Source organism: Dromiciops gliroides, chromosome 5 (genome assembly GCF_019393635.1).
Source record: "Dromiciops gliroides isolate mDroGli1 chromosome 5, mDroGli1.pri, whole genome shotgun sequence".
In the NCBI taxonomy this organism is placed as follows: Eukaryota; Metazoa; Chordata; class Mammalia; order Microbiotheria; family Microbiotheriidae; genus Dromiciops; species Dromiciops gliroides.
The window spans coordinates 162,015,604-162,041,122 of record NC_057865.1 but is presented as its reverse complement, the minus strand read 5'-3'; the positions used below and the strand labels follow the sequence as shown (position 1 = coordinate 162,041,122).

The 25,519-nt window shown below is 39.7% G+C and overlaps 1 protein-coding gene across 2 annotated transcripts in view; it reads right to left on the bottom strand.

The window, feature by feature from the left end:
• GRM3 (glutamate metabotropic receptor 3) overlaps nt 1-25,519 on the bottom strand; it is a 281,331-nt gene that overhangs the window by 9,992 nt on the left and 245,820 nt on the right. For both annotated transcript variants that reach the window (XM_043968583.1, XM_043968582.1), the window contains 2 exons: nt 22,395-23,461; nt 13,989-14,163 (listed from right to left, as the gene is read on the bottom strand). In XM_043968583.1, the coding sequence (XP_043824518.1) occupies nt 13,989-14,163; nt 22,395-23,461 (1,242 nt within the window). The remainder of the gene's footprint in view (nt 1-13,988; nt 14,164-22,394; nt 23,462-25,519) is intronic.

The following is a 25,519-nucleotide window of genomic DNA, read 5'->3' as shown; positions in this document are numbered from 1 at the left end:
CTATCTCCTTCACCCCTGTCTCATATGATGAAATGGCCTTACTCTTTTCCTGGGTCAACCCATCTACCTGTTCAAGTAATCCCATTCCATCCTTTCTCCTCTAGTGGATTGCCCTATCATCTCATCCTCCCTCTCATCCTCTCATCCTCTCCCTCTCCCTCTCTCTCCTCCCTGGAACATTTCCTACTTCCTGCATACATTCATGTCTCCCCATCCTCAAAAAAATCCTTCCTTTATCACTGCTAATTATTGCTCTATATCTCTTTTGCCCTTTGTAGCTAAATTAATTGAAAATCTGTAAAAGATGCTTCCACTTTCTCTCCTCTCACTCTCTTCTTAATCCCTAGAGTTTGGCTTCTGAACACATCATTCCATTGAAACCGCTCTTTCCAACATTACCAGTGATCTTCTAATAGCCAAATCCAATGGTCTTTTCTCAGTCTGCATTCTCCATGACTGGTCTGCAGCCTTTGACACTATTGATCACTCTCATGTCCTTGATATTCTCTTCTCTCCAGGTTAGTTGGATATCAATCCCTCTTCTTTCCTTTCCTTTCCTTTTTTTTTTTTTGGTGAGGCAATTGGGGTTAAGTGACTTGCCCAGGGTCACACAGCTAGTAAGTGTTAAGTGTCTGAGGCTGGATTTGAACTCAGGTCCTCCTGACTCCAGGGCTGGTGCTCTATCCCCTCTTCTTTCCTGGTTCTCCTCCTGTCTCATAATTCCTTCTCCTTTTCTAGATTCTCATCCAGATCACATCTTCTAATTGTAGGTGTCCTTCAGGGTGTTGTTTAAGGTCCTCTTCTCTTTTCCCTCTATACTACTTCACTTGGCAGTCTCATCAGCTTCCATGAATTTATTTACCATCTCTATGCTGATAACTCTCAAATCTACCTGTCTTGCCCCAACCTCCAGCTGACCCTCCAATCTCATAACCCCACTTTCTATATATCTCAAAGTCTGTAAATATTGTCTAGTAAACAATTTAAACTAATCATGTCCAAAACAGACATCACAATCTTTTCTCCTAAACCCTAGCCCTACTATCTTCTTCATTATTGTAGAGGGCAACATCATTCTCTCAGGTTCCCCCTTTGGAATTATCCTTGATTCTTCACTATCTTTCACTCCAACTATTCAAGCTATTGGCAAGGCCTGTTGATTTCACCTTTGTAAGTTCTCTCATATATGCCCCCTTCTTTCCTTTGCCACTGCCTGCACTCTAATGGAGGCTCTTGTCCCCTCATGCCTAGACTATTGTAATAGCCTGCTATTGGATCTGTCAGCCTTAAGTCTCTCCCTACTTTAATCTATCCTCTATTTAGCCACCAAAGGATCTTTCCTAAAGTACAAGTGCAGCTATATCACTCACTCACTCAATAAACTTCAGTGGCTCCCAATTGCCTCGAGGATCAAATACAAAATGCTCTGTTTGGCATACAAAGCCCTTCTTAACCTAGCCCCCTCCTTCCTTTAGGGTCTCCTTATACTTTATCACATACTCTTCAATCCAGTCACCTTCTGGCTGTTCCACACAAAAAAAGATACTCCTCTCATTCTGAGCATTTCCCCTGGCTGTCCCCCATGCTTGGGATGCTCTTCTCATCAATTCTGCCTTCTGCCTCCCATGGCTTTCTTTAAACTAAATCCTAACTAAAATCCTATCTTTGACTGGAAGTCTTTCCCAACCCCTCTTAGTTCTAGTGCCTTTCTTTTGTTAATTATTTTTTTATTTATCCTATATATAATTTGCTTTGTGTCTCCAGGATTTAGCACAGTGATTGGCACATAGTAGGTGCTTAATGAATATTTATTGACTGATAGAAGATAAGGGTTCAAATCCTCTGAAATATATTCACTGTGTGGTCTTGGGAAAGTTATTTAAAGTCTCAATGCCCCCAGGCAAACCACTAAGACAGGGGAAGTTCTCACTAGGAAATTCTTACATCAATGAAATGACAAGTTTTGTAAAGAAGAAATGACTATGATTTTTATTACTGTTAAAGGTTATGATATACATTGGTGGAGGTCATCCCTATTTCTGTTGATGATGTCACCATCTTCCTAGTTAACCATGTTTCAAACTTCAGGATCATATCTAAAGCTCCCTGCACAACCTCCAAATACATTCAGTTGCCAAGTTCTGTTGATTCTACCTCAAATATATATCTTGAATTGAAATCTTCTCCACTCTTACTATCCCTATACTTCAGACTTGGATTACCTCTTAAATTACATTTTATTTTATTTTCAAAGGCATATTATATTATTTTCTTCCTATCTCTTCCCTCCTTTCAATTGAGAAGTCAAGAAAAACAAAATCTTTGCTTCAAACATGCATAGTCAAGCAAGAAAAATTCCCTCAAGCTTGTATCACTTCCCTTTATTGATTTCCCTACTGCCTTTCTCTCCCCTCTCTAATCAATCCTTCATCCAGTTTCTGGTGAATCTTCCACATAGGTTCCATTACATTACTCCCTTCCCCCCAAACCTTCAGTGCCTCTCTCTTTTTAAAAATTCCTTTGGCTTGAATTTAAGGTCCTTTCCAGCCTTATTTCACATTTACTTCCCTTCCTGCATTCTAGTATCCTGCTAACCTGTACTATTCACTGTTCCCTGATCTGCTTCAATCAATCATGTTCTCCATGACTGGAATTCACTCTTTGCCTGTTAAAATCATCTTCGTTCAAGGTCCAACTTAGTTATTATATCCTTCATGAAGCTTTCCTAATAATCCCTCACTCAAAGTCTCCTATTCTCCCCCACCCCCTCAAAATTTTCTACAGCATTTTGTCCGAATCTCTCCTTTGCTCTGATCACATTTTATCTTGTGTTATCTTTATTTGTTTATATATCATATGCCTCTTGACAGTGTAACGATTGGAATGATGCCACCTGCTGGAGACTTACTGTAGAAAAGTTCTGCCATGAAAGGAAGGTCTTTGAGGGCAAGAACATGTGTCTTTGGTGTCAGGAAGTGACGTTTGCTAGTGGGAGGAAGAAGGAAGAGCCAGGCGCTCTGACTCGCTCTCGTTTCCTAAGGACACTGGTGGAGAAAGGAGCTAGAAATGGGCTCTCCCTTTAATAGATAGATAAATGTAGGCTTTTCTCTCTCTCTTTACCAAATTCTTATTCTCTTTAATAAATGCTTAAAAGTCTAACTCTTGCTAAAGCTTATAATTTATTGGCGACCACTCATTAGATATTTTAGACAGTATAGCTAGAATTTTAGCCCTTAACAACAGACTGTAAGTTCCTTGAGGGCAATGACTATCATTTTCCACTCTGTATCTCATAGGCAGGGTGTTCCTAAAGTCTGAGTGCAATTTAAAGCTATTTATTAACACTATTATTAAACCATTAAAACTTAAAACTGCACTGAGACTTTTGAGATGCCCAATATCATAGGTATTTAGTAAATGTTTGTGCAATTGACCTGCTACTAGGAAGGTCAAAGCTGACAGCTCTCTTAAGCTCCAGAGTTCTGAGCTGTTGTCAAGGTAAAGCTGGGAGGGTGTCTGCACTAAATTTGGCATTGATGCAACAAGCCCCTCAAAGTAGGGGGCCAAGAATGGACAAACTGGTCTAGGTTAGAAAAAGGGAGTAGGTAAAATCTCCCATGCCAGTCACAGTGGGACAGGTTAGGGTTAGTAAACCTTTATAAGTAAAATAAGGGTTTTTTATACTGCTGTAATTGAGGCTGGAGTGAGGTGGGGCAAAAATCTAAACCCTTGTCCTTCTAGCCTGGGAAAGAGAGGGAGACTTGGTTTAAAAAATTAAACTGTGAGTTTACTGTCTCACTTTCTTTTCCTTTCATGGGTTACTGGTGCAGCTCATATTTAGGACATCTTACTCCCGAGGTTGTAAAATGTATGAAAGATCTAAGAGCTCTTACTTTTTTGTATGTGATGAGTTTTTGCTATCATCCTCATAAAAGCCCATGAGACCTTCAATAGCGTGAGTTTAGTTCATTTTCTCAAGGGCTCTTGTGCAGATTTCCATGATCATTCACTATGCCAGAAAGAAAGAAAAAGAAGAAGCATAGGGTGCCCAACCTTGGCTTTCTGAGGAGTGGAGGTGGTGCTTGGGTTGAAAGGCAGCTGATACACAGTCCTTTTCTGCATTCAACGAGAAAACTGTAGCTAACTGCAAATGACCTAATAAGCTCCATCATTGATCGCTAAGGGCAATTCACACCAATCAAAAGGCATATTTAGTCTCACAAATTCAGTGCTCCAGATCGATGCTTTGTCCACACTCTGTGCAATCAGCCTCTTTCTCTATCCCTAATGCAGAGCATAAGAACAGCTCCCCTAGTTTACCAGGCTGCATTGGCTTTGAAGTAAAAGACCCTATTTGTTCTGATAACCTGTGCCTTCGATCAATGCTAAATGTATTCATTTAATAGATTTTTCTGACGCCAAGTCTATCAGTCAATTTAATGGCACTGAGCTCAAATCCCCAGAGTCATTGCATTATATAACTAGGTAATACATCAGACTTGGAATAAAACAAATATTTTAACAGAGCAGACATTCCAGCTTGCTTCTATCTGTCACATTTTTCCATTCCCTTGCTCCTGGTGACCCTTAATATTTTTCCCCCAGAATATCTGTTTGTTTGGAAATTTTCAATGCCTTGCTCATGCTAGCTCTAACATCCGCCAACTGCTTGGCTCCCTTTTTTCTCCTGCTGGGTTATCCAGCCTGTCTTCTCACTCATCCCTTTGATTATGCCAACAGAGAGGGATCCTCAGGCCTGCCCTAGGAGTGTCTGTAGAGATTAATAGATGTAGCCTGGATAAACGATGATCCTGGCAGCCCAGTTCTAGTGTGAGACTCCTGGTGGAGATGTCAGAGATTCCCCAGGGGAGGATTATAGGAGGTTCACTCTGCAATAAGAAATGAAAGGCCAACTTCTCCCTGGCATATGCTTCCTTTATGAGTAAAGTAATGATTCTGAGGCTGCAGTTATGGGGATACAAATCTACAATGCTTTCAATTAGGTACTTGCCACCTGTGATTTCACTAATGTAAGGAACCCCTAGATGAGTAAATTTTAAAAAATCAATTCATGTCTGGACCTTCTCCCTTTTTTTTTCTTTTTTCTGCGGGGAAATAAGGGTTAAGTGACTTGCCCAGGGCCACACAGCTAGTAAGTGTCAAGTGTCTAAGGACAGATTTGAACTCAGGTCCTCCTGAATCCAGGGCTGGTGCTTTATCTACTGTGCCACCTAGCTGTACCGCCCCCCACCTTCTCTTATAATATTAGAGAATTATTCCCTGAGAGACTAAGAAACTTTTAGAGAGTCACACAGCTAGAATGTGTTGATTCTCTATCCACTATACCATACTGCCTCTCAATGAAAGTGATCTCAAAATGATCCTTCTAAAATAGTGCTATCCAAACTTGACCAGGTACATGGATTGATGCCTATGGAAAATGAACAAAGTGGCATAATAGTATTCTATCTCATCATGTACTGCAGTAATAATAAAATTTCCTTTTGGTCCACTTAGAACATGTTTTTGTAAATAATAATAGTAATAATACTTCACATTAAGTACTTTAAGTTGTGCAAAGCACTCTGTGTTATCTGTAACAACCTCATGGGGGAAGTGCTAGAGTTTTTGTTGTCATTTTACATACAAGGAACTGAGGCTGAGTAGGTAAGTGACTTTCTATGGATCTTATAACTAGAAAATGTCTGAGGGAAAATTGGAATCCAGGTCTTCCTTATTCCAAGCTCATCATTTTAACCTTTAGGAATTATCATCTATGGAGTCTTTTTTCCCCCAGGGAAATGAGGCTTAAGTGATTTGCCCAGGGTCACACAGCTAGTAAATGTAAAGTGTCTGAGGCTGGATTTGAACTCAGGTCCTCCTGAATCCAAGGCTGGTGCTTTATTCACTGTGCCAACCAGTTGTCCCCATCTATGTAGTCTTAAAACAGACCTTGACCCCACTTGCATTTACCAAATCTACCTTCTACCTCTCTATCCTTTCTTCCCACTTTGACTCTTGCTCACTGGTCTCATAGTTGGGTTAAATGACAGGTCAACCATACGCAAAATTGCAAAGTTACACTACCTCTAAATACTCAAGTTTTATTGAATGAATGAATGAATGAGTAACATAGGTGAAATTTCTTTTCTTTAACTTCAACCTCTCAATCTGCTGTCCATTATTTTCTTCCTGTGCTATTTGGAATTCCAGAGTCCATTTGTTATTTTCCTCTTTTAGTTTATCAAAATATCCTTCCTGAAAAAGGGATGAAATTCATTTATACTAAAGTATAAATGATGGATGAAAGGTCATGTTGGGTAGTAAGCCATCCTCAGAATTAGGAAGACCTGGGTTTAAGTCCTTCCTCTGACATATAACTGGATGTGCACCCTGCTGAAGTCATTTACTTTCTCAGCACCTCTCTAAATTGTCGAGAAGGTTCTGATTTGAATTAGCTAAGGGAGTTTCCTCCAGTGGGAGTTGCCTATTCTAATGGAATAAGAGATCTAATTCCTATCCCCTATAAATTATGGAAAGCTTGAGATGTTACCATTCCTTGGGACACTGATATTTAAAGAGGGGTCAAAACCTTGAGCTAAGTGAATTGGGGTCTAAACTTAAAACGTCAGGCATCACTTACTTTGTATGGATCGCATCTTTCTGGGCTGATGGATCTTCCCTTGGCTTCTGAAGTCATACTATATTGGTGGTTACTTAATCTGCCTACAATTAAGGCTGGTTTAGCTGACAAAAACCATAAAGGTCTCTCTATAGGAAATTCACTGAATACTCACAGAGGAGTTTTTGCTCCTCACAGAATCACAGGAAAACCAACTATGAAGAAAAACAGAAAGGGAAGGAGAAAGGAGAGGGGGAGGGAGGGAAAAGAAGAGAAACAGTATGCTTGTTTTATTTTTGTTCTGTTTCCTGTTTTCTTCTGAGTCCTAAGCACATTATCTAGGACTTAGTTAAGGAGAGCTGTATGTGATCTAAATGTGTACTATACCATGAGGTAACACACAGATCTTCTTAGGTAACAGATCATAAATCATTTGCTTTACTGCTGGAATCAACATCTAACCTAACTCTCTCATTATACAGATAGGAAAACTGAGGTGAAAATTATTTTGAGAGGTATTATTTTGAGAGAATTTGTCCATGGTCAGAGAGGTAAGCAAGGAAATAGGGATATGATTCAAACTTAGCTCCTGGGGCAGCTAGGTGGTGCAGTGGATAAGGCACCAGCCCTGGAGTCAGGAGGACCTGAGTTCAAATCCAGCCTCAGACACTTAACACTTACTAGCTGTGTGATCCTGCGCAAGTCACTTAACTCTAATTGCCTCACCAAAAAAACAAAAACAAAAACAACTTAGCTCCTCTGATTCCTAACTTATACTATACTAGCTACCTGTTTTTCTGTAAACTACACATTTTTTCTAGCATTGTACTATATTTCCTATGTTCATAAAGGAATTTAACAAATATCATTAGATGACATGAGCATGCATTTATAAACAGATCTATCCTTCTCACACTCAGACACATTAGGCACCCTGCTTTAGACATATTTTGGTACTAAAGAATTTGAATTCAGATTTAATAGGGGCAAGAAGGGAAGACATGGTAATGCGACATAAGATTTTGTTAATTCAAGAAAATGGTGCTTTTTTTTAAAGAAGGACACAAAGTTGTATTTGGAAAGGGCTTTGGTTCCTTTAAAATTTTAGGCAGGTACCACTTCCAAATGTTGCCTCATTCATCATCATCTGATCTAATTGACTGATCTTCCTTGTGAACCATCAATGCCAGGAGATCAAGACTGCTCTGAGAGCATCTTGATCATATGGACAGCTGAGCTCTCCAGACAGAAATGATCTATGCTGTTGAACATCTTGGCGTGAGCTGTTTTGTGATGGATAGAAAGTGATCCCCATGCTGACAGAACAAGAGGCTGTTCAACACGGCACTGAAAGGAACGGGCTCGTTGGTTTAGTTTTTAAGGATTCTTCCTGCCAGCTGTGTGTTCTCTGAATTTCTCTCAGTGTTCTCAGACATGAGTGCTTACATTGACAGAATATTCTTTGTGATGAATATTGTAACTGAGTTGAGGCAGAAAATGCAGAAGGCTAGGGAAGGCCGAACTACTGGTTAGGATCAATTTAGATTGAAGCTTCCCATGTATTTTAGCTGACTTTAGGTATTAAATGCCTTAAAGAATGTATTCATCTAAATAAGATGCTTTTAGGAATTAAGCATATGATGTTAAATGGGCTTGAAAGAAACAGGTTTACATTTTTTTCTTTTTTATATGGCAGTCTTTTGACTCCAAGTCTAGGCTTTTCAGTTCTATAAAATATGTATTTATAGCCTATTCTTATTTGACCTCAGACACTTGACATGTACTAGCTGTGTGACCCTGGGCAAGTCACTTAATCCTCACTGCCCTGCCCGCCCCCCCCCCCCAAAAGAAAAAGAAATTGGCAAGTGCTATAAATAAGGGTTTGATTTGTTGTTTTGTTGTTTGTCCAGATTTAAGAAAGTGATGGAGAAAATGTTAATAATATAGATAAAACTCAAAAGTGTACCATGTAGACATTATTCCACAACCCTACCCTGCCTGCCTTCCACTGGTTGTTAAACATTTATCAGCCTACCTTTGCCTAAGGGGGTTGGATTAGATGATTATGAAGTTTCCAACCAGTTCAAAGTTCTACATTATTTCTTATTTTGCCCTTGCTGAAGGGGAGTGGAGGAAGCCTCAGTGACTAAATACCCCTGGTGTTAAAATTAGTGGTGAGATATCCTGAGATTTTGCTTGCTCAGCTTTGTGAAGATGGTATATTCCTGCTAGACTTAACAAAGAGCTTGATAAGGCTTGACCTTTCCCACAATCTATGTCCTGGGAAGAGGAAAAAAAGCAGAATAGAGCTTGTCACCATGATAATAGTTTGTAAGAACTATCATTACAAATAAGGGAGCTGACTTCAAAGTCATAATTGCTTGGTTTCCAGTCCTAACACTAATAGTGACTGGCTGTGTAACCCTGGGCAAGTCATTTAACCCCCTTTGCCTCAGTTTCCTCATCTGTAAAATGAGCTGGTAAGATACTTATAGCTAATCAGTGCCTGAGGCCAGATTTGAACTCAGGGAGTTGAGTCTCTGTGACTCCAGTTCAAGCACTCTATCCACCGTGCCTCCTAGCTGTCTATTATTAAGTACAATGTTCTTTCCATGCTACTAAATTATTTTATAATTTTCATTAATATAATCTGATCAATCGTTTTTGAGATAGCTAAAAGGGAACCTGGTTCTGGAGTCAGAAGATTCAGTTTCATAGGCTAGCTCTGTCACTTTTTGAATGTGTGACCTTGGCCAAGTTCTTTGTCTCACCTTCCTCCTTTGTACTTTGAAAAAGTTGGACTAAATGGCTTGGGAAGTGCTTTTCAGCTGCAAAATTCCTCTCTCAGGTCTCTTCTAACTCAAAGAAAAAAGACAAAGTCTAGGCCTGGAATAAAGACCAGAGTAAAATCTAGCCTTAGATACTTATTAGCTGTATGACCTTGGTCAAGTCATTCAAATTCTATCTGCCACACTTTCCTCAATTGTAAATTGGGGATAATATCCCACTTTGTGGGATAAAATGGGATGATATTTGTAAAGTGCTTAGCACAGTGCCTAGCATATAGTTAGTGCTAATAAATACTTATTCCCGTCTTAGATCCCATGATCCTCAATCTGCATGACTGTTATAAACAAAAGAGATTCTATTTTGTCCAAGACTGGGTATATTCCCACTCTGTAGGCCAATCCACTAAGGATCATACAAACACGTATGTTTGTACACCTATTTTTGATGGAGCATGGTTGTCTGACAGGGCTTTGGAATTAAGGGAAAAAAATCATATGAACCACCACTTTCTTTGTTTTTTGTTTTGTTTTGTTTTGGGGTGAGGCAATCGGGGTTAAGTGATTTGCCCAGGGTCACACAGATAGTAAGTGTCAAGTGTCTGAGGTCGGATTTGAACTCAGATCCTCCTGACTCCAGGGCCAGTGCTATATCCACTGCGCCACCTAGCTGCATCTGACCACCACTTTCAAAGACATACAATCTCTTTTTTTCCCTATGATAGGATCTCTGTTCACTAATCTTGGGAAGTAGTTTCTTATGACTCTCACTTCCAATAATTTCTGAGCAAATAAGAAAAAAATCGACCTCTTCTTTTTATCTAAATACAAAAGGTTTGTGTGGGAGTGGGAGGACAGAAAGCAACTCCTACCTCCTTGGGTTCTTGTGAAGATGAAATGAGATATCTGTGATGTGCTTAGCACAGTGCCTGGCACATGGCAGGCAGTCAATAGGCCCTTGTTTCTTTCCTTTCTTTATGTAGACCTTTGTCTGATGAACTCAAAGAAATTTAAAGACATTTCCATGTCAGGAAATGTCCCTGAAGGTGAGAGAGGAGAATTCTAATTATATTCATTTTTACATTGCAGGTAGACAAGGATTTTGCTCGGACTTTTGTAGTGGGTCAGAGTCATTTTCAGGAATAGAGCCAAAGATCTCCAGATTTCCAGTTCCATCCATCCATTTATTCTGTCCTTGCCTCCAGCAAAGTACTTTGCAAAGTGACTTTGAAGAATAAAGGACTGGGAATCAGGAAATCTAGGTTTTAGTCAGGATTTTGCCTGATTTCTTATGTGTGCTTGGGTTCTTTGCTTCAGTTTTTCTTTCTGCAAAATGGGAGTAATGATATATGCAACTTATTAGCTCACAGACATAAGGGTCAATTAAAATAACAAGGATCAAATCACAGTGGGATAAAGGTTGTCTACTAATATTAGCCAATCCACGTAAATGCTAATATTTATAAAGTACTTTGAGAATGAATAGTGGTATGTACGTTCTAGGTTGATGCGAGGTATAATTCTAGACTCTTTCTTTTTGCAGGTACTTTTCTTTTCTTGACTATGTGACAGTCCTATTTAGACAAATTGGAAGAGATTAGTCTGGATCAATGAAAAGTCTGACATAAAGCATTTCTGAAGAAATGCAGTTTTATCATCTTCAGTTAACTTGTATTAACAACTCAAAGTTTTGTTGTTGTTGAGTCATTTCGGTCATATCTAACTCTCTGTGACACTATTTGAGGCTTTCTTGGCAAGGTTATAATTCAAAGTAGGCTAACCAAATATGGTTTACCTTAGGCTTAGCTTTTATAATCAGAACAGATAGATGGGTCATTAAAATATATTAGTCAAAAAAGTATGGTTTTTGTTCATATTGAGATTATACTATTATCTCTCTCTCTTTCTCTCTCCCTCTCTTTCTTTCTCTCATGGGGCAATAAAGGGCAATGGTTTACCCAGCGTCACACAGCTAGTAAGTGTCAAGTGTCTCAGGTCAAATTTGAATTCAGGTTCTCCTGAATCCAGGGCTGGTGCTTTATCCACTGTGCCATCTAGCTGCCCCAAGGTTATACTATTTCTGTGTAAACTGGTATTTCTTAAATACTTCAAAACACTTAGTCATTCATTATTAATGAACTTTTTAAACCTAATCTTATTTATGCTATTGTTTTTTTTCTCCAGAGAGAAAGGGGAGATATAAACTTCTTTCCAGTTTCTCCCCCATGTTGATATTTCTAGATTGTTGAAGTCTGATTTAATTATAATGGATATAAAAATAATCCCATTCCTTGCTTCTTGTTTATTCCTGTGGCTAGGGCTACCAATAGACATTCTGCACACTTTGTGTGCCCTTTTCAAATAATAAACAAGGGACCTCAGTTACCTGCCTACTTCTCTTGGAAATACTGTCCAGTAGCCTCAAATCATGGGAATTTCCCCAGACTGCTTTGTAGAGCTTGCCCAATCCCAAATGTGACAATGTTACCTGGCTGTAACCCAGAGAACTCAGCTTTGCCTTGTTTAGACTAATCATCTTCAATGGTTGGGCTGCTTTGTAGGTGAGTGTGCTCTAGAAATAAGCATGCATGTTACTGAGAGAAGCAAAGAAACTGATTTCACGGTCCTTAAAATGCTCTGTGACTGCCATCATTCTAACATTGGGTTTTAGTGTGAGAAGCTCCAAAGACTCTGGAGCCTCTAACAGCTCTCTATTAAAGGTTAGAGGTCCAGGCCTCCTTGAGAACCTACTTCATTAGGATTTTTCATTTGCTGCTGGGAAGAATATCAATTAGATCTTCCTTAACTTGGTTGCAGAAATTGGGGCACTAATGGGCTTACTCTCAGGGATCTTGAGTATTTTGAAGTATTGACCCCTGGTATGGATTTGTCTTTGCTACTATAAAATGGGCTGGAGAAGGGAATGGCAAAGCACTTCAGCATCTTTGCCAAGAAAACCCCAAATGGGGTCACAGAGAGTCAGACATAACTGAAAAGTGACCGAAAAACAACTTTTCTCATGGCACTACCCACCCCATTCAAATATGCCTGTTTGAGGGAAGGCACTGGGTTTTGCCTTTCCTTTCTTTTTTTTTTTTTTTGGTGAGGCAATTGGGTTTAAGTGACTTGCCCAGGGCCACACAGCTAGTAAGTGTCAAGGGTCTGAGGCCGGATTTGAACTCAGGTCCTCCTGAATCCAGGGCTGGTGCTCTATCCACTGCACCACCTAGCTGCCCCTTAACACATTTTCTGCAACATATTAAACACTTAATAAATGTCTGTTGAATGAGAAGTAAATGCTTTTTTCTTGACTCTCCCTTTTAGGCCCTCTCCCTGGAAGTCCTGCTTCTCCTATCTTCTTTGTCATCTGGCTATCAGTAAGCTTTTTACTAATTCTTCCTTTTAACCAGTGCCCTTGGTTCATTCCCAAAGTGTTTACTAAGAGTAGTTTAAAATGATGCATTCCTAACTTGAATTTTAATAGTGGTCTAGGTTTATTATACATCACTCCCTCTCCCTTCGCACACTCTACCATCCAGTCAAAATGGTCTTGCTGTTTCTTCCAAACATTTCATTCTCTCACCTCTGTGCCTCTGCCTAGGCTGTCCCCTGAATCTGACATGAACCCCTTCCCATTTCTGCCTCTTAGAATTTGGAATTTTCTTCAAAGCTCAGATCTAGTGCATGAAGCCTTTTCTGATCCTCCTAGTACTAGCCCTTCCTACTTAAATTATCTTGAATTTATTATATATACATTTCTATGTTCACATATTATTTTCCTATATGAAATGTAAGCTCTTTGAGAGCAGAAACCTTTTTTAAAAAAAAAAACATTTGTTAAGTGCCTCCTATATGCCAAGTACTGTGCAAATATATCTCATGTGAATCACAACAATCCTGGGAGGGAGGTGCTATTATTATCTCCTTTTTATAGTTGAGGAGACTGAGGCAAACAGAAGGTAAGTAATTGACCCAAGGTTACACTACACGTAAGTGTCTGAAGTCAAATTTGAATTCAGATCTTCTTAACTCCAGGCTCAACACTCTATACCATGTGCCACCCAGCTGTTTCATTTTTCATTTTTGTATCCCTGGTACCTAAGAAAGTACCTGGCATGTTGATGGTTGATAAACTCTCGATTGGTCATTAGCTCATAGATTTTGGGGTCATCTAGTTCAGTCTCCTTATTTAACAGCTGAGGAAAGTGAGGCATAGAGAAGATAAGAGATTTACCTAGGGTCACATAGGTATCAGGTAGCAGGGATGAGCTTGGTACCAATGTAGTCTCACTCCCAGTCTTTCAACTGTGCCTTGTCAAGTCTTTCAACTGCCTCTTCAAGAAGTCCTTAAAACCTCCAAAGAATGAGTCTCAAGCAGCTGGATTTCAGACTAATAGGGGAGATGCTTGTGTATGGAAGAAATTTCTTGGTACCCCCTCAGGTGCCACTGAATAATGACTGGGAAACTGTATGTCTTTCAGGAAAAACTGGGTGTGTTCATCCCCACCATTCCACTGCCCATTCTGTAGTTCGTGCTCTGACTGGCAGGTTAAAAACAAGGAACAGATTTCTGTACTTACATTGTGAATAAGTGGTTCCAGTTCCACTAACGCTGAATCTGTTTAAATGGAGTCTGTGTGTGACCACATTCTTCTGGGGCTGGAACAGAATGATGTGCACTTTGGGTGCAAACAGACATCCCAGGACCACGAAGCCACTCAGGCTGACAGAGATGCACATGGTTGTGGTTTGCACCTAGAAAGAAAAAATTTGTTTGGTAAGTCTCTCTGATGGTTAGAGACATGAAGACAGCTAACCGAAGAGGGTATGGAAAAGCACAATCCAACATAAACTATATACAGTCCAGTTCATAGTATTTTAAAAAATTCAGTAGATTTGATGATGCCTCCTCTTTGATTCATCAATGATCAAATGAGATCATAATTGTAAAACATTTAGCACCATGCCTACCATGTAGTAAGTGCCATATAAATGTTAGTTGTAATGATGATGCTTATGGAAATTCAGATTCCCCAAGTACAGTGATTATAAATAAAGGCAATAGCTTTGCATTGCTGGATGGATGTTTTATTTGTCCCAGACTTAACCTTATTTTGTTCATTTTGCTCCTCTGTGAATTGTTAGTCAAAGCCACAGAGAAGAAAATGCTAACATCGGATGAAAAAGTGGCTGCAATGTAGATGCTTTCAACCAGTAAATTTGGCATCTTTAAGATTCCCCGCAGTGTTAAAAAATGGATCCACCTTAAAAACAATCTTCTTGTACTTGCTAGAAATCCTCCCACAATGCTTTTTCTGCATTGAAGGCATTTGTGACTTCTGCTTAGAGTAAAGGTGTCAAAACTGAGGCCTGTGGGGTAGAAGCCACCCATAAAACATAACTGGGAAATATTTAACAAAATCAATAAAAATGTATTTCAGGACAGATAATGTTAATTTGTGTTTTTCTAAATGAATATGTGGCAGCAGGGATCTGCTTCTATTTGTTTGACACCATTGGTCTAGAGAATCTTTTATGTTTATCTTTTCTTTGTTCAATCTCTAGAAACTTTGATCATACCAATCATTCTTTGCTCATTCTCTTTCCTAGGTTTTGGTTAGTTTTTTGCTTTCAGTGTCGTCTGACCTCCCTTGTCACTTTATTCAACATCTCTGACAGTGGTTCCTTGTTCTTTCCCCTTTTATCTCTGAAGGCATCCCTCAAGGCTCTCTGCTCAACTTGCTTCCCCCCTCCCTTCTGTGCTACTTTCTGGATACAACTCATAGATTTCTCAGTTTGGTTCCCCAAGGTATGCTTTCAACACTCAAATTAGGACTAACATACATCTCTGAGATGAGACCTTCAAGGGTACTGTTCCTGAATTTTAACTTTCAGTGTAATGGACTAGGGACTTTGATTTCCCTGGGATGTGCTTTCTAGGAAAGAAAAGTGAGTATCTAGGTCATAGGGTACATAAACAAACACCAAATATTAGTCTTTTTAGTTACTGACTTAATTCATTCTTCATTCATTCATTCACAGGATAAGAACTGGACCTTTGAGTTCATTGATATTGAGAACTCCCAGATGAAGAAACTCTAGCTACTAATGCAGGTCAACACATTCCCTGAAACTTATAATTTTAGAGAATTCCTTAGAGAACTGACAGACTGTGTTTTGCCCATGGTAACACAACAAGTATGTGTCAGAGGCTGGACTTAAACCCAGGTTTTTCTGGTCCAAGGTCAGCTCTCTATCTCCTATGCCACACTGCATTTATTACATGTGGGGGCAGGTAGGTGGCACAGTGGATAGAGGGCCAAACCTGGAGTCAGGAAGATTCATCTTTGTGAGTTCAAGTTTGACCTCAGACACTTATCAACTTTGTGACCTTGGGCAAGTCACTTAACCCTGTTTGCCTCAGTTTCCTCATCTGTGAAAAGAACTGGACTAGGAAATAGCAAACCACTCTAGCATCTGCCAAGAAAACACCAAATGGGGTCACAAAGAATCTAAAAAATGACTGAACAACTACAAAATTGTATACATAGTACTGCTATGAACTTTGAAGAGATATAAGATATCTTTCCTGCACTAATGGAGTTTATAACCTAGTATACTCAGAGACTGTTAGAACTGGAAGAGAGCTTAAAAATCATCTGGTCTCAATCCCCTTATTTCACAGATGAGGAAACTAAGGGCTGGGGAAATGAAGTGAGAGAGCTGGTAGCACAGTGGATAGAGCACTGGGCCTAGAGTCAGGAGGACTTGAGTTCAAATCTAGCCTGAGACACTTCCAGGATAAGTGACTCTAGGCAAGTCACTTGAATTTTGTTTCTTCGACAATCTACTGGGAATAATAATAGTATCTACCTTACAAGGTTGTTGTGAGGATTAAATGCGATAATATTTGTAAAGCACTTAGATACAATGCACGGTGGCACATAACAGATGGCTTAATAAATGCTTGTTCCTTTCTCTATTCCCCTTCCCACAGAGGCCACATGATTAATAATCTGTCGAACCAGGTTTTAAACTCTGGTCTTCTGACTATGAGTCCAGTTTTCCCCCTCTATACTCTTCCAGAAGGGAGATGAGGCAAACATAGCTAACTAAATAGAGAATATTACATAATAAGCATGTTTTCGTTTTGTTGTTCAGTAGTTTTTCAGTAATGTCCAACTCCTTGTGACCCCATTTGGGGTTTTCTTAATAAAAGATACTGTAGTGGTTTGCCATTTCCTTCTATGGCTCATTTTACAGACAAGGGAACTGAGGCAAACAGGGTTAAGTGACTTTTCCAGGGTCACACAGCTCATAAGTATCTGAGGCCAGATTTGAGCTCAGGTCTTCCTGACTCCAGGCCTTGTGTTCCATCTACTGTACCGCCTAGCTGTCCAATAATTATGTTAGAGAGGCATAAAACAAAGCTGAATATGAGCTGCTGGGGAAAGGTCACTCCTGCCTTGGGAGAAAGGAAGGTTTTATCAGCTAGATGGGATAGGGGATAGAGCACTAACCTTGGAGGCAGGAGAGCGGATTTTGTCACATTTGCTAGGTGTATGACCCTGGGCAAGTCACTTCAACTCATCATAGAGAAGATGTCAACTTGCATTGATGGAGGGGTGTCTTCATCTGGGAATTCTCCATACCAATAACACCAGGTCCAGGTCTTATCACCTGGCTCCTTTCCCTGCTGCTTACAAACATGACAAGGTCTCCCTCATCCTTCTAAAATCTTTACTTGAGGCTGATGAGTCCTCAATCATCATAAATATATTTTTTCTTTAGCATCCAAACTCCTATAAAATAAACCATCTATGATTACTGCCTCTTTCACAGAGTCATAGTAGGCAGCAGTGACTAGAACTTTGTGTCAGGACATAAGTGTCCAATGAGGTGCACTTCCTTCCTGTTATGATTCTGCAACTAGTTGCCCTTTGCTATTTTATATAACCACTTCCTTCCTCTGGACCAAACCAATGCCCTCAGGCTCCTGTCACCATCTAGCTTGCCATCTCTCATTCCCTCTCTGCCTCTTCCCAATGGGTTGAGGTATTGAGTACTATCAGTCACATCATGGAATCTCTCATGGGGATGACCTGAACCCATGATGGACTGTCCCCAAACTAAATTTGTCCTGGATATAAGAATTCTTTGTTATGGTTCTCTTTTTTTGACCCCTTGAAATCTTGGTTCCTGATCTCACTGTTGGATTAAAACTGTTCACTCCAAGGAATATTACTAACCTTTTGAAACTACCACTGTTTGTGGGGGGACAGTGAAGGCTCAAAATAGAGGTGTACTGGAGACAACTGTATAATTTTCAGTGTGAACATTTATATCACAGAAATCATCAAGCCCTATGTACAAATCAGGGCTTCCTTTATTATTTTGGTAATTGTCTATGCTTAAGAAAGTGATGGAGAAAATGTTAATAAAGCAAATTAATCTTCAAAGTGCATTTAGTACTTTTTTCCCCTCAGAGAGCTGGTTGTGAAATATTTGCCAGAATACCTCTAGCCCAGAATAATTTATTGCATTGGTGCCTTGGCTACTTTTAATTTTACTAAATAAATTTAACTTCCCAACCACCTGTACACCTGCCTCAGAACTTTCCTGGCATTTTTCCAGGACTCAGATTCTACATCCAGAGAAGAAAACCAGTTGGCTACTCTGTTGAATTAGTACTACTCTAAAACAATCAAAAGAAAATCTATATTTTGTATTTTTAAAACAGAAATACTAAGGGAGTTTACTTCCTTTTGGCATTATTTATGTTTACTCCCTGAAGCATTTTCTGTTGGGTAGTGACTCTTTTGGGGGATAACCATTTTAAACCACTGTGTCCAGAGTTCAAACTAATTATTGCTGCAATTATTTATAGTCCCAACTTCCCAAATTACTTCTGCTGAGGATGGTTCCAAAAATATTCCTTTAAAAGGAGGAATGAAATATACTTAGAGGGACTGAGTTGGGAGGTGGGGTGGAGATTCTATATAGAAGGCCAAGTGAACCAATGTAACCCTCATTGATCTCCACCAATGAGGAGAGAGTCCCATTCAAATGGGCTTTGGGACTTGGGTTGCACTAAATTGAACAGTTCTCTGCTTTAATATGGAGAAGACATATCTACAAATTACTTACTGGCTCCTATAATCTAAGCCATATGCACTTTTCTTTTCAAGTGAGGCAATCGGGGTTAAGTGACTTGCCCATGGTCACACAGCTAGTAAGTGTTAAGTGTCTGAGGCTGGATTTGAACTCAGGTACTCCTGAGTGCTCTATCCACTGTGCCACCTAGCTGACCCCTATGCACTTTTCTATCTTTTTTTCTTCCTCTTTGGACTGGATCTATGATTTTAGGGGGAACTTCCTCTCCCAAAGCAGTTCATCACTTGCTCTGCAATTGATAGTCTTAGAGAGTTTCCTGTGGGCACTGAAAGGTTGGTGGCTTGCCCAAGGTCACACAGCCAATATGGAGTAGAGGTCACACTTGAACTCAGATCTTCCTGACTTTAAGATTGACTCTATCAAGCTTCATCAATATCTTAAGAGGTTTCAAAGAGTTATAGAGATGGTTATATTTTTAGAGACTGAGGTCATTTTTCTTAACTCCTAATTCCTATTCACCTTTCCTAATTTTTCTTGTTCATGATGTAAAGGACCCAATGATCCAAATTATTCTGAATGATCTATTAGGTAGACTAAATATATTGAGCTGTGTCAGTGATTGCTTGCCTGCCAGTCTTTCAATCGTTTTGGGGATTTTCTCTAGTCAAACTAGAATTTTTTTTTTTGTTTCAGGTTTTATGCATTATGGGAGCCGCCAATGTACAGAAGGTTTGAGGGTGAGAGAAATGGTTATTTCTCTCTTATATTAATAACCAATTACTGAATTATGATAGATTTTCCCCTTTCTTTTTCCGCATTCATTAATCAACCTCTGTAGGCTATTCAGACAGCCTTCTCAATTTGCTCAAAAGTTAAAGAAATTCTAGTTTAGGTGAACTGGTAGATTCTGGCCCATTATGTTTTAGTCAGACAGGTCTTAATGGAAGTGAGATTTCCCCTTGCGTCTAGATTGCCCTAGACTGGGGTGGTATGGGAAGAGATAAGTTTCTTTGTCCAAGACCGAATAATCAGTCACATCCCCCAGACCCTCATTAGAATAAGTCCACCTCTCAATTTTAATATTCATTCTTGCATTACTTGTTAACCAATCAGAGTTTATTCCCACCCTCAGGAATACCTACTCTTCCAATGTCATTTAAGTGTTGAGTGGGTTCCGTGAGGTTTTTGGTTTAGAAGAGACAGCCAAATGACTCTTTTATTATTTGCTAATATAATTAATAAAATTATTAATTACCCAGAAACTATGTCTCTTGAACTTCTATATGTCACAAGGGATATACCAGCATGTAGAGGAACACTGAATTTGGGGTAGCTGTTATGCACCAAGTTCATTAAGACTTTGATTAAGGTTAAACTGGAATCCCTTTGAATGAAGACTATAGAAACTCATAGCCAGTAGTAGCTTATGAAAACAACAATTCTTATGCTCATTCTTTGGGGGAATCTTGGATCAGTATTTTCAGGGCAATTTAGGAAACCTTTCCAGAACAACTGAGGAATGTTTTCAACACACTGAAAAACTGCAATGGATGGATGTGCTGTGTTATAAGAGAGGGAAGTTGGGCTGACATCTCTGCATTTTAATAGCCCCGTGTAAAAGCGATATGAACAATGGAATGGTTTTTTTTCTATCATGTGTAGATTAAAGTAATATTCTTATTTTAGGGAGAACATTTAAACAACATGAAGGAACTCTACTTGTAGAAAGTTTTTCCTCTGATACAGTTGGGCAAGTTTATCTGTAAATTTCAGACTTAGAGAGTTGCCTAGGATCTTGTGAGGTTAAGTCAGTCTCTCTCTCTCTCTCTCTCTCTCTCTCTCTCTCTCTCACACACACACACACACACACACACAGTATGCATAAATTATAGGACTTAATTTCAGCTCTTCCTAATTCTAAGACCTGCTTTCTAACTTACCCTGTGCAACACTGTCTTTCATGTTAAATTTAAGAAGCACATTCTAGGGTCACTGGATCAAAGATTTAGATCAGGAAGGGACATTAAAAGCCATTTTAGCTCGACAGCTGAAACCTAGTATATGTTGTCCCCCTTATTAATTATAATAACGGTAAGAGTAATAATAATGGAGGCAGCTAGGTGGTGCTGTGGATGGAGTGCTGGGCCTGGAGTCAGGAAGACCCGAATTGAAATCCAACCTCAGAAATTTACTAGCTATGTGACCTTGGGAAAGTCACTTTGTTTGCCTTAATTCACTGGAAAAGGTAATGGCAAATCACTCTAGTATCTTTGCCAAGAAAACCTCATGGACAGTATGGTCTACATGGTCACTAGGAGTAAAATAAATCTGAATTATAGAACAACAACAACAAAAAGTATTGATAATAATAGCATTTATATAGCACTTTAAGGTTTGCAAAGTGCTTTGTAATATTATTTCATTTGATCTTTACAAGAACCCTAGGAAGTGCTATTATCACCCCCATTTTACAGAAGAGGAAACTGAGGCAAAAGAGTTTCTGTCTCCAAAAGATAAGGGGTCTCACACCTGTTAAATGTCTATGGTAGGATTCAAACTCGGGTCTTCCTTACTCCAGGCCCAGTACTCTATCCACCTAGTTACCTCCATTATTATTATTTTTTATTATTATTTAAAATTTTTTTTTCAGGCAGGGCAATGAGGGTTAAGTGACTTTCCCAAATACTGCCATTATTATTACTATTACTCTTTATGTACTAAGCAACCTTGAAAGTGAGGACTATCAAGGGCAGCTAGGTTTTTTAGTGGATTGAGTACCAGCCCCAAAGTCAGAAGGATCTGAATTCAAAATTGGCCTTAGACAATTACCAGCTGTGTGATGGTGGGCAAGTCACTCAACTCCAATTGCCCCCAAAAAGAAAGAGAAAAAAAGAAAGAAGGAAATATGTTTTTCTTGCTTTGATGTTTGTACCCTTGAATATGCTAAGAACTTAAAGCTTTTTCATTTACTCAGTCCAATCCTTTTATTTTACCTAGGGAAACTAAGGCTCAGAAAGGTAAGTGACTTGGCCAAGGTCATACAAGTAGTATGATTCAGATAGGATTTGAATCCAGGTCCTGTGATTGCAGAGCCAATCCTCTTTCTACTCTGTTACAGTGAATTCAGGGAAATTCTTCAAATCTGTTCTCTTTAGAGGATGGAATAGAAATATTTTGATCTATTTTGGTCTTCTTACAGTTGGGTAATGGGATAACTAGAGGCTGGGGGGGGGCGGAGAGGGGTCTTTTCAATGGGCCAGAGAAACCATCATTAGAGCTAACATACTGGGGTTTTAGAATCCCTCCCTCTTTTTTTGCTGGGCTGAGTTTGTCTAGCACAGTATTCTACAGAGGAGGCATTTACAAATAAATATTTCTTGGACTGAATTGAATTGCAGTGAGGTTAGGAGTAGAGAAGTATTTTATAGAAGTAAATTCATAAATCCAAAGATTATATGCACCAAGGCTTTAGAGAGGATAGAAGAGATAAACATTGACTTTTAAGTCTATTTTAGGGAGCAATAAAAGATATCTGAATAGCAAGTGATGGCATTCAGGACGCTTGCTATTTCTAAAATGTTATTACAAGCATCTTTCAGTTTAAAGTCACAAGCCAAGGCCTCCTGACAGACCTGTGGCAGACCATTGCCCTGCTCCATTAGAGCAATACTGCTGCTCTGTGGGCCATATCATGTTTTTATTGAAAAGACTCTAACTCTTGCCTTCACAGGGCTCATTGTGACATTCACAATAGAAGGGCTATTTTCTGGGGAAATGAATGAGGGATGTTATCTATTAGGGGTTTGCTTAATTAAATGCTAGGTAGGTAAAGAAAACATGAAAAGGGGTGGGAAAAGCAGGAAAAGACTTACCCTGTAGTCACTCGATGTCACATAGAAGATGGGCAGAAAGGCCAGCCAGATGATACAGGTGGTGTACATGGTAAAACCGATGAACTTGGCTTCATTGAAGTTCTCCGGGCACTTCCGCGTTTTGAAGGCATACACAGTACATAAGATCACCAGGATCACGTCGTAGGAAAGGGAAATCAGCATACTGGAATCTTTGACATTGCATTTTAAGATGACTGTTTCTCGCTTCTCGGGTAGCGTATACCTTCGTGTACCTGGGGCCTCGAGGATGAGCCACACAGACACCACTACAATCTGGACCAGGATCAGACTCAGGCAGATGAAGACTTGAGAGCTGGGGCTGATGAATTTTGGCCTCTGAGCACCATTCTTGACCCCATTAAATATCCGGGCGATACAGTTTGTCTTCGTCAGTAGGGCTGCATAACATACTGCGAAGGAACTGCCTAAGCCCAGGCGTCGGAGAGTACAGATGACTGGTGATGGCTTGGCGATAAAAAAGAATGTCATGCAATAAGAAAGACCGACCCCAAAGAGTAAGATGTAGCAGAGTTCCCGGCCTGACGCTTTGACCAAAGGGGTGTTGTTGTGCTTGATAAAGACTGTCACCACCATGCAGGTACACATAAAGCCCAAGCATGCAATAGTCACGGGACCTATGGCCCAAGCATCTTCCCACTTGATGTAGTCTTCTGGGAGGTCAAAACAGCCAGACAAGTCTGGGGTGGGCCACTGCCCAGCCCCACAGTCCACACAGGTGAATTCATCAGCCAAGTACTCATAGGGTTCACAGGGAATACAGATCCAGCAGCAGACATCCCCTGGTTGCATATTCTTCATTTCATTAGGAGCACAAGGGTCACTGCACTGGGAGGTGGGGATTGCATTTCGGGACCAGTGGATTGAGTTGACATCCAATGATAAAGTTTCAGCCCAGTGACCAACCTTCAGGTAGGAGTATTTGCCACCAATATACTGGAAATTGAATACGTTGTATCTACCCATTCCATCTCCAAACGTGTCAAACTTGACAATGCTATCTGTTCCTTTGTTTGGATTGAATGGAGCTGTGAAATGCAAGTTGAGAGAGAAAAGAATACGGTTTAGATGCGTCCATTTTTTTTTTTACTCAACTACTCATGATTAATCTTTCAGAAGACCCTAGATAAGTTAGCATACAGATTCTGAAACTAAAACAGACATTTAATCAACTCTATGTTGAAAGTCTTAGTCTAAGAGATAGGGCCATTTCAATCAAATTACCAAATTTATTCTGTTTGGTATACATTTTCCATTGATTTACCTGTATATGAGCTCCCCCCCCCCCATGTGTATAACGTAAACTCTTTAAGAGAAGTGGCTATTTTATTTTCTATTTGTATCTGTAGGGTAAGTAGAGTGACTAGATTATAGCATGCGTTTAATAAGTTCTTGTGGAATGAATGCAAGCATGAATAAATAGTTTTAATCAAGTTGTCCCTTGCTATTGAGAAGAATTCTCTCATCTTCACCGTTCATTTATTGCTCTGGAAAGTTCTTCTGGTTGTGGCCTTGGATTTGGAGTCAGAAGACTTTGGTGCAAGTCCTGGCCATGCCATTTAATAGCTGTGGGATGGGGTATTGGGCAAATGAGCTAACTGAGCCCTTTGCTTATAGGAAAGGGAAAACATTGTTACATTATCTACCTCACAAGGCTGCTGTGAGGAAAGGACTTCAAAACTTTAAAGAGGTACCTAAATGGGAGTTTTTATTATTGTGATTGTTCTTAGAATTAAATAATTATTAATTGTAATTATTAGTACTTCTGCAAAGGCAGCATAATGAATAGAGAGTAGGTCTTAGTTAGAAGGACCTGGGGGGAAGACTCTCGCCTCTGACACATACTGTCTGATTGGCTGTGGGCAAATCACTTTGCCGCTTTGCCCTGCCCTGCCGTTCCCAGGAGGTAATTGTAAATTGAATTGAAGTTAGGGGTAAACTTGCTTGGGGGGGGGGGCAGGGGTTGCTTCTGAAGAAGTCGAAATTCCCTCATGGTTCCCTTAAATGCATTGATTCTGTTGTCTCTCCTCAGGCATTAAGAGCTATCCCTGGGTCTCATGTCTTACTTTGAAACAGTTAAAACCTGGGAATCACAGCTGTGATTCTCCAGGTGATCAGCTGTGTAGTACTTTAGACTGCCAATGCCCTGGAGAATTTCTTTCTTTTCCTCAAGCTGAAGTTCACCATGGGAGCATGCAAGCATTCCTAATGGAAAAGTCAACTCTAGTTGCTGTCACTTCATTTACAGTGGGGTGATCAGGAGGAAGCTGATGAACAGTTCTAATTGCCAGAAGGAGGAAAGAAGGGCTTACTATTCAGTGATATGTTATTATTTTGCTCAAAGCATCTCTATCACTTCAGAAATGGAAATCTTCCTCCCCATCTCCCTGGATAACAGGTATCAAGGCCTCCTTTTCCAAAAGGAGCTTCCTCTGAACTCTGGTGAAGACCAGGACTTCTCATTTATCTAATTAGTTTTGATACATTGTTTTGAAAGTAGATTCATTTGAGAAATTTTTCAATCAGGGTGATGTGGGTAGAAGTGATAAACCCTCCCAGGAACAGAGATAGAAATGAGGCATCTGTGTCTTCAGTATACACTATCCCAAAAATTTCAGTGCAGTTTTAAGCTTGAATAACTTCAGAAGTACAAATGCTAAAAATTAAAAATAGCATTATTTAAAAGATAAATTATTACAAAAATTAAGTAAGTGATATGTTTCTTATTTTGGGGGGCAGGGCAATGAAGGTTAAATGATTTGCCCAGGGTCACACAGCTAGTAAGTGTCGAGTGTTTGAGGCTGGATTTGAACTCAGGTCCTCCTGAATCCGGGGCCAGTGCTTTATCCACTGTGCCACCTAGCAGCCCCCTGAATGTTTCTTTTTGAAATTCAACAGAACCATTGTCTTGTGTCATGCGTAGCTCTAGTTGATTTTCAAATTTTGTAAAAACTTTCCCTAGCTGTTGCTCAGTGACTGAAAGGATCACACATAACCCTAGTCTTACGGTCACCCAAGGACTGAAGTTTTGATTCATATATGACATTTTTGATGTGACCTCAGAAGAAAAAGGCTAATGGACATAG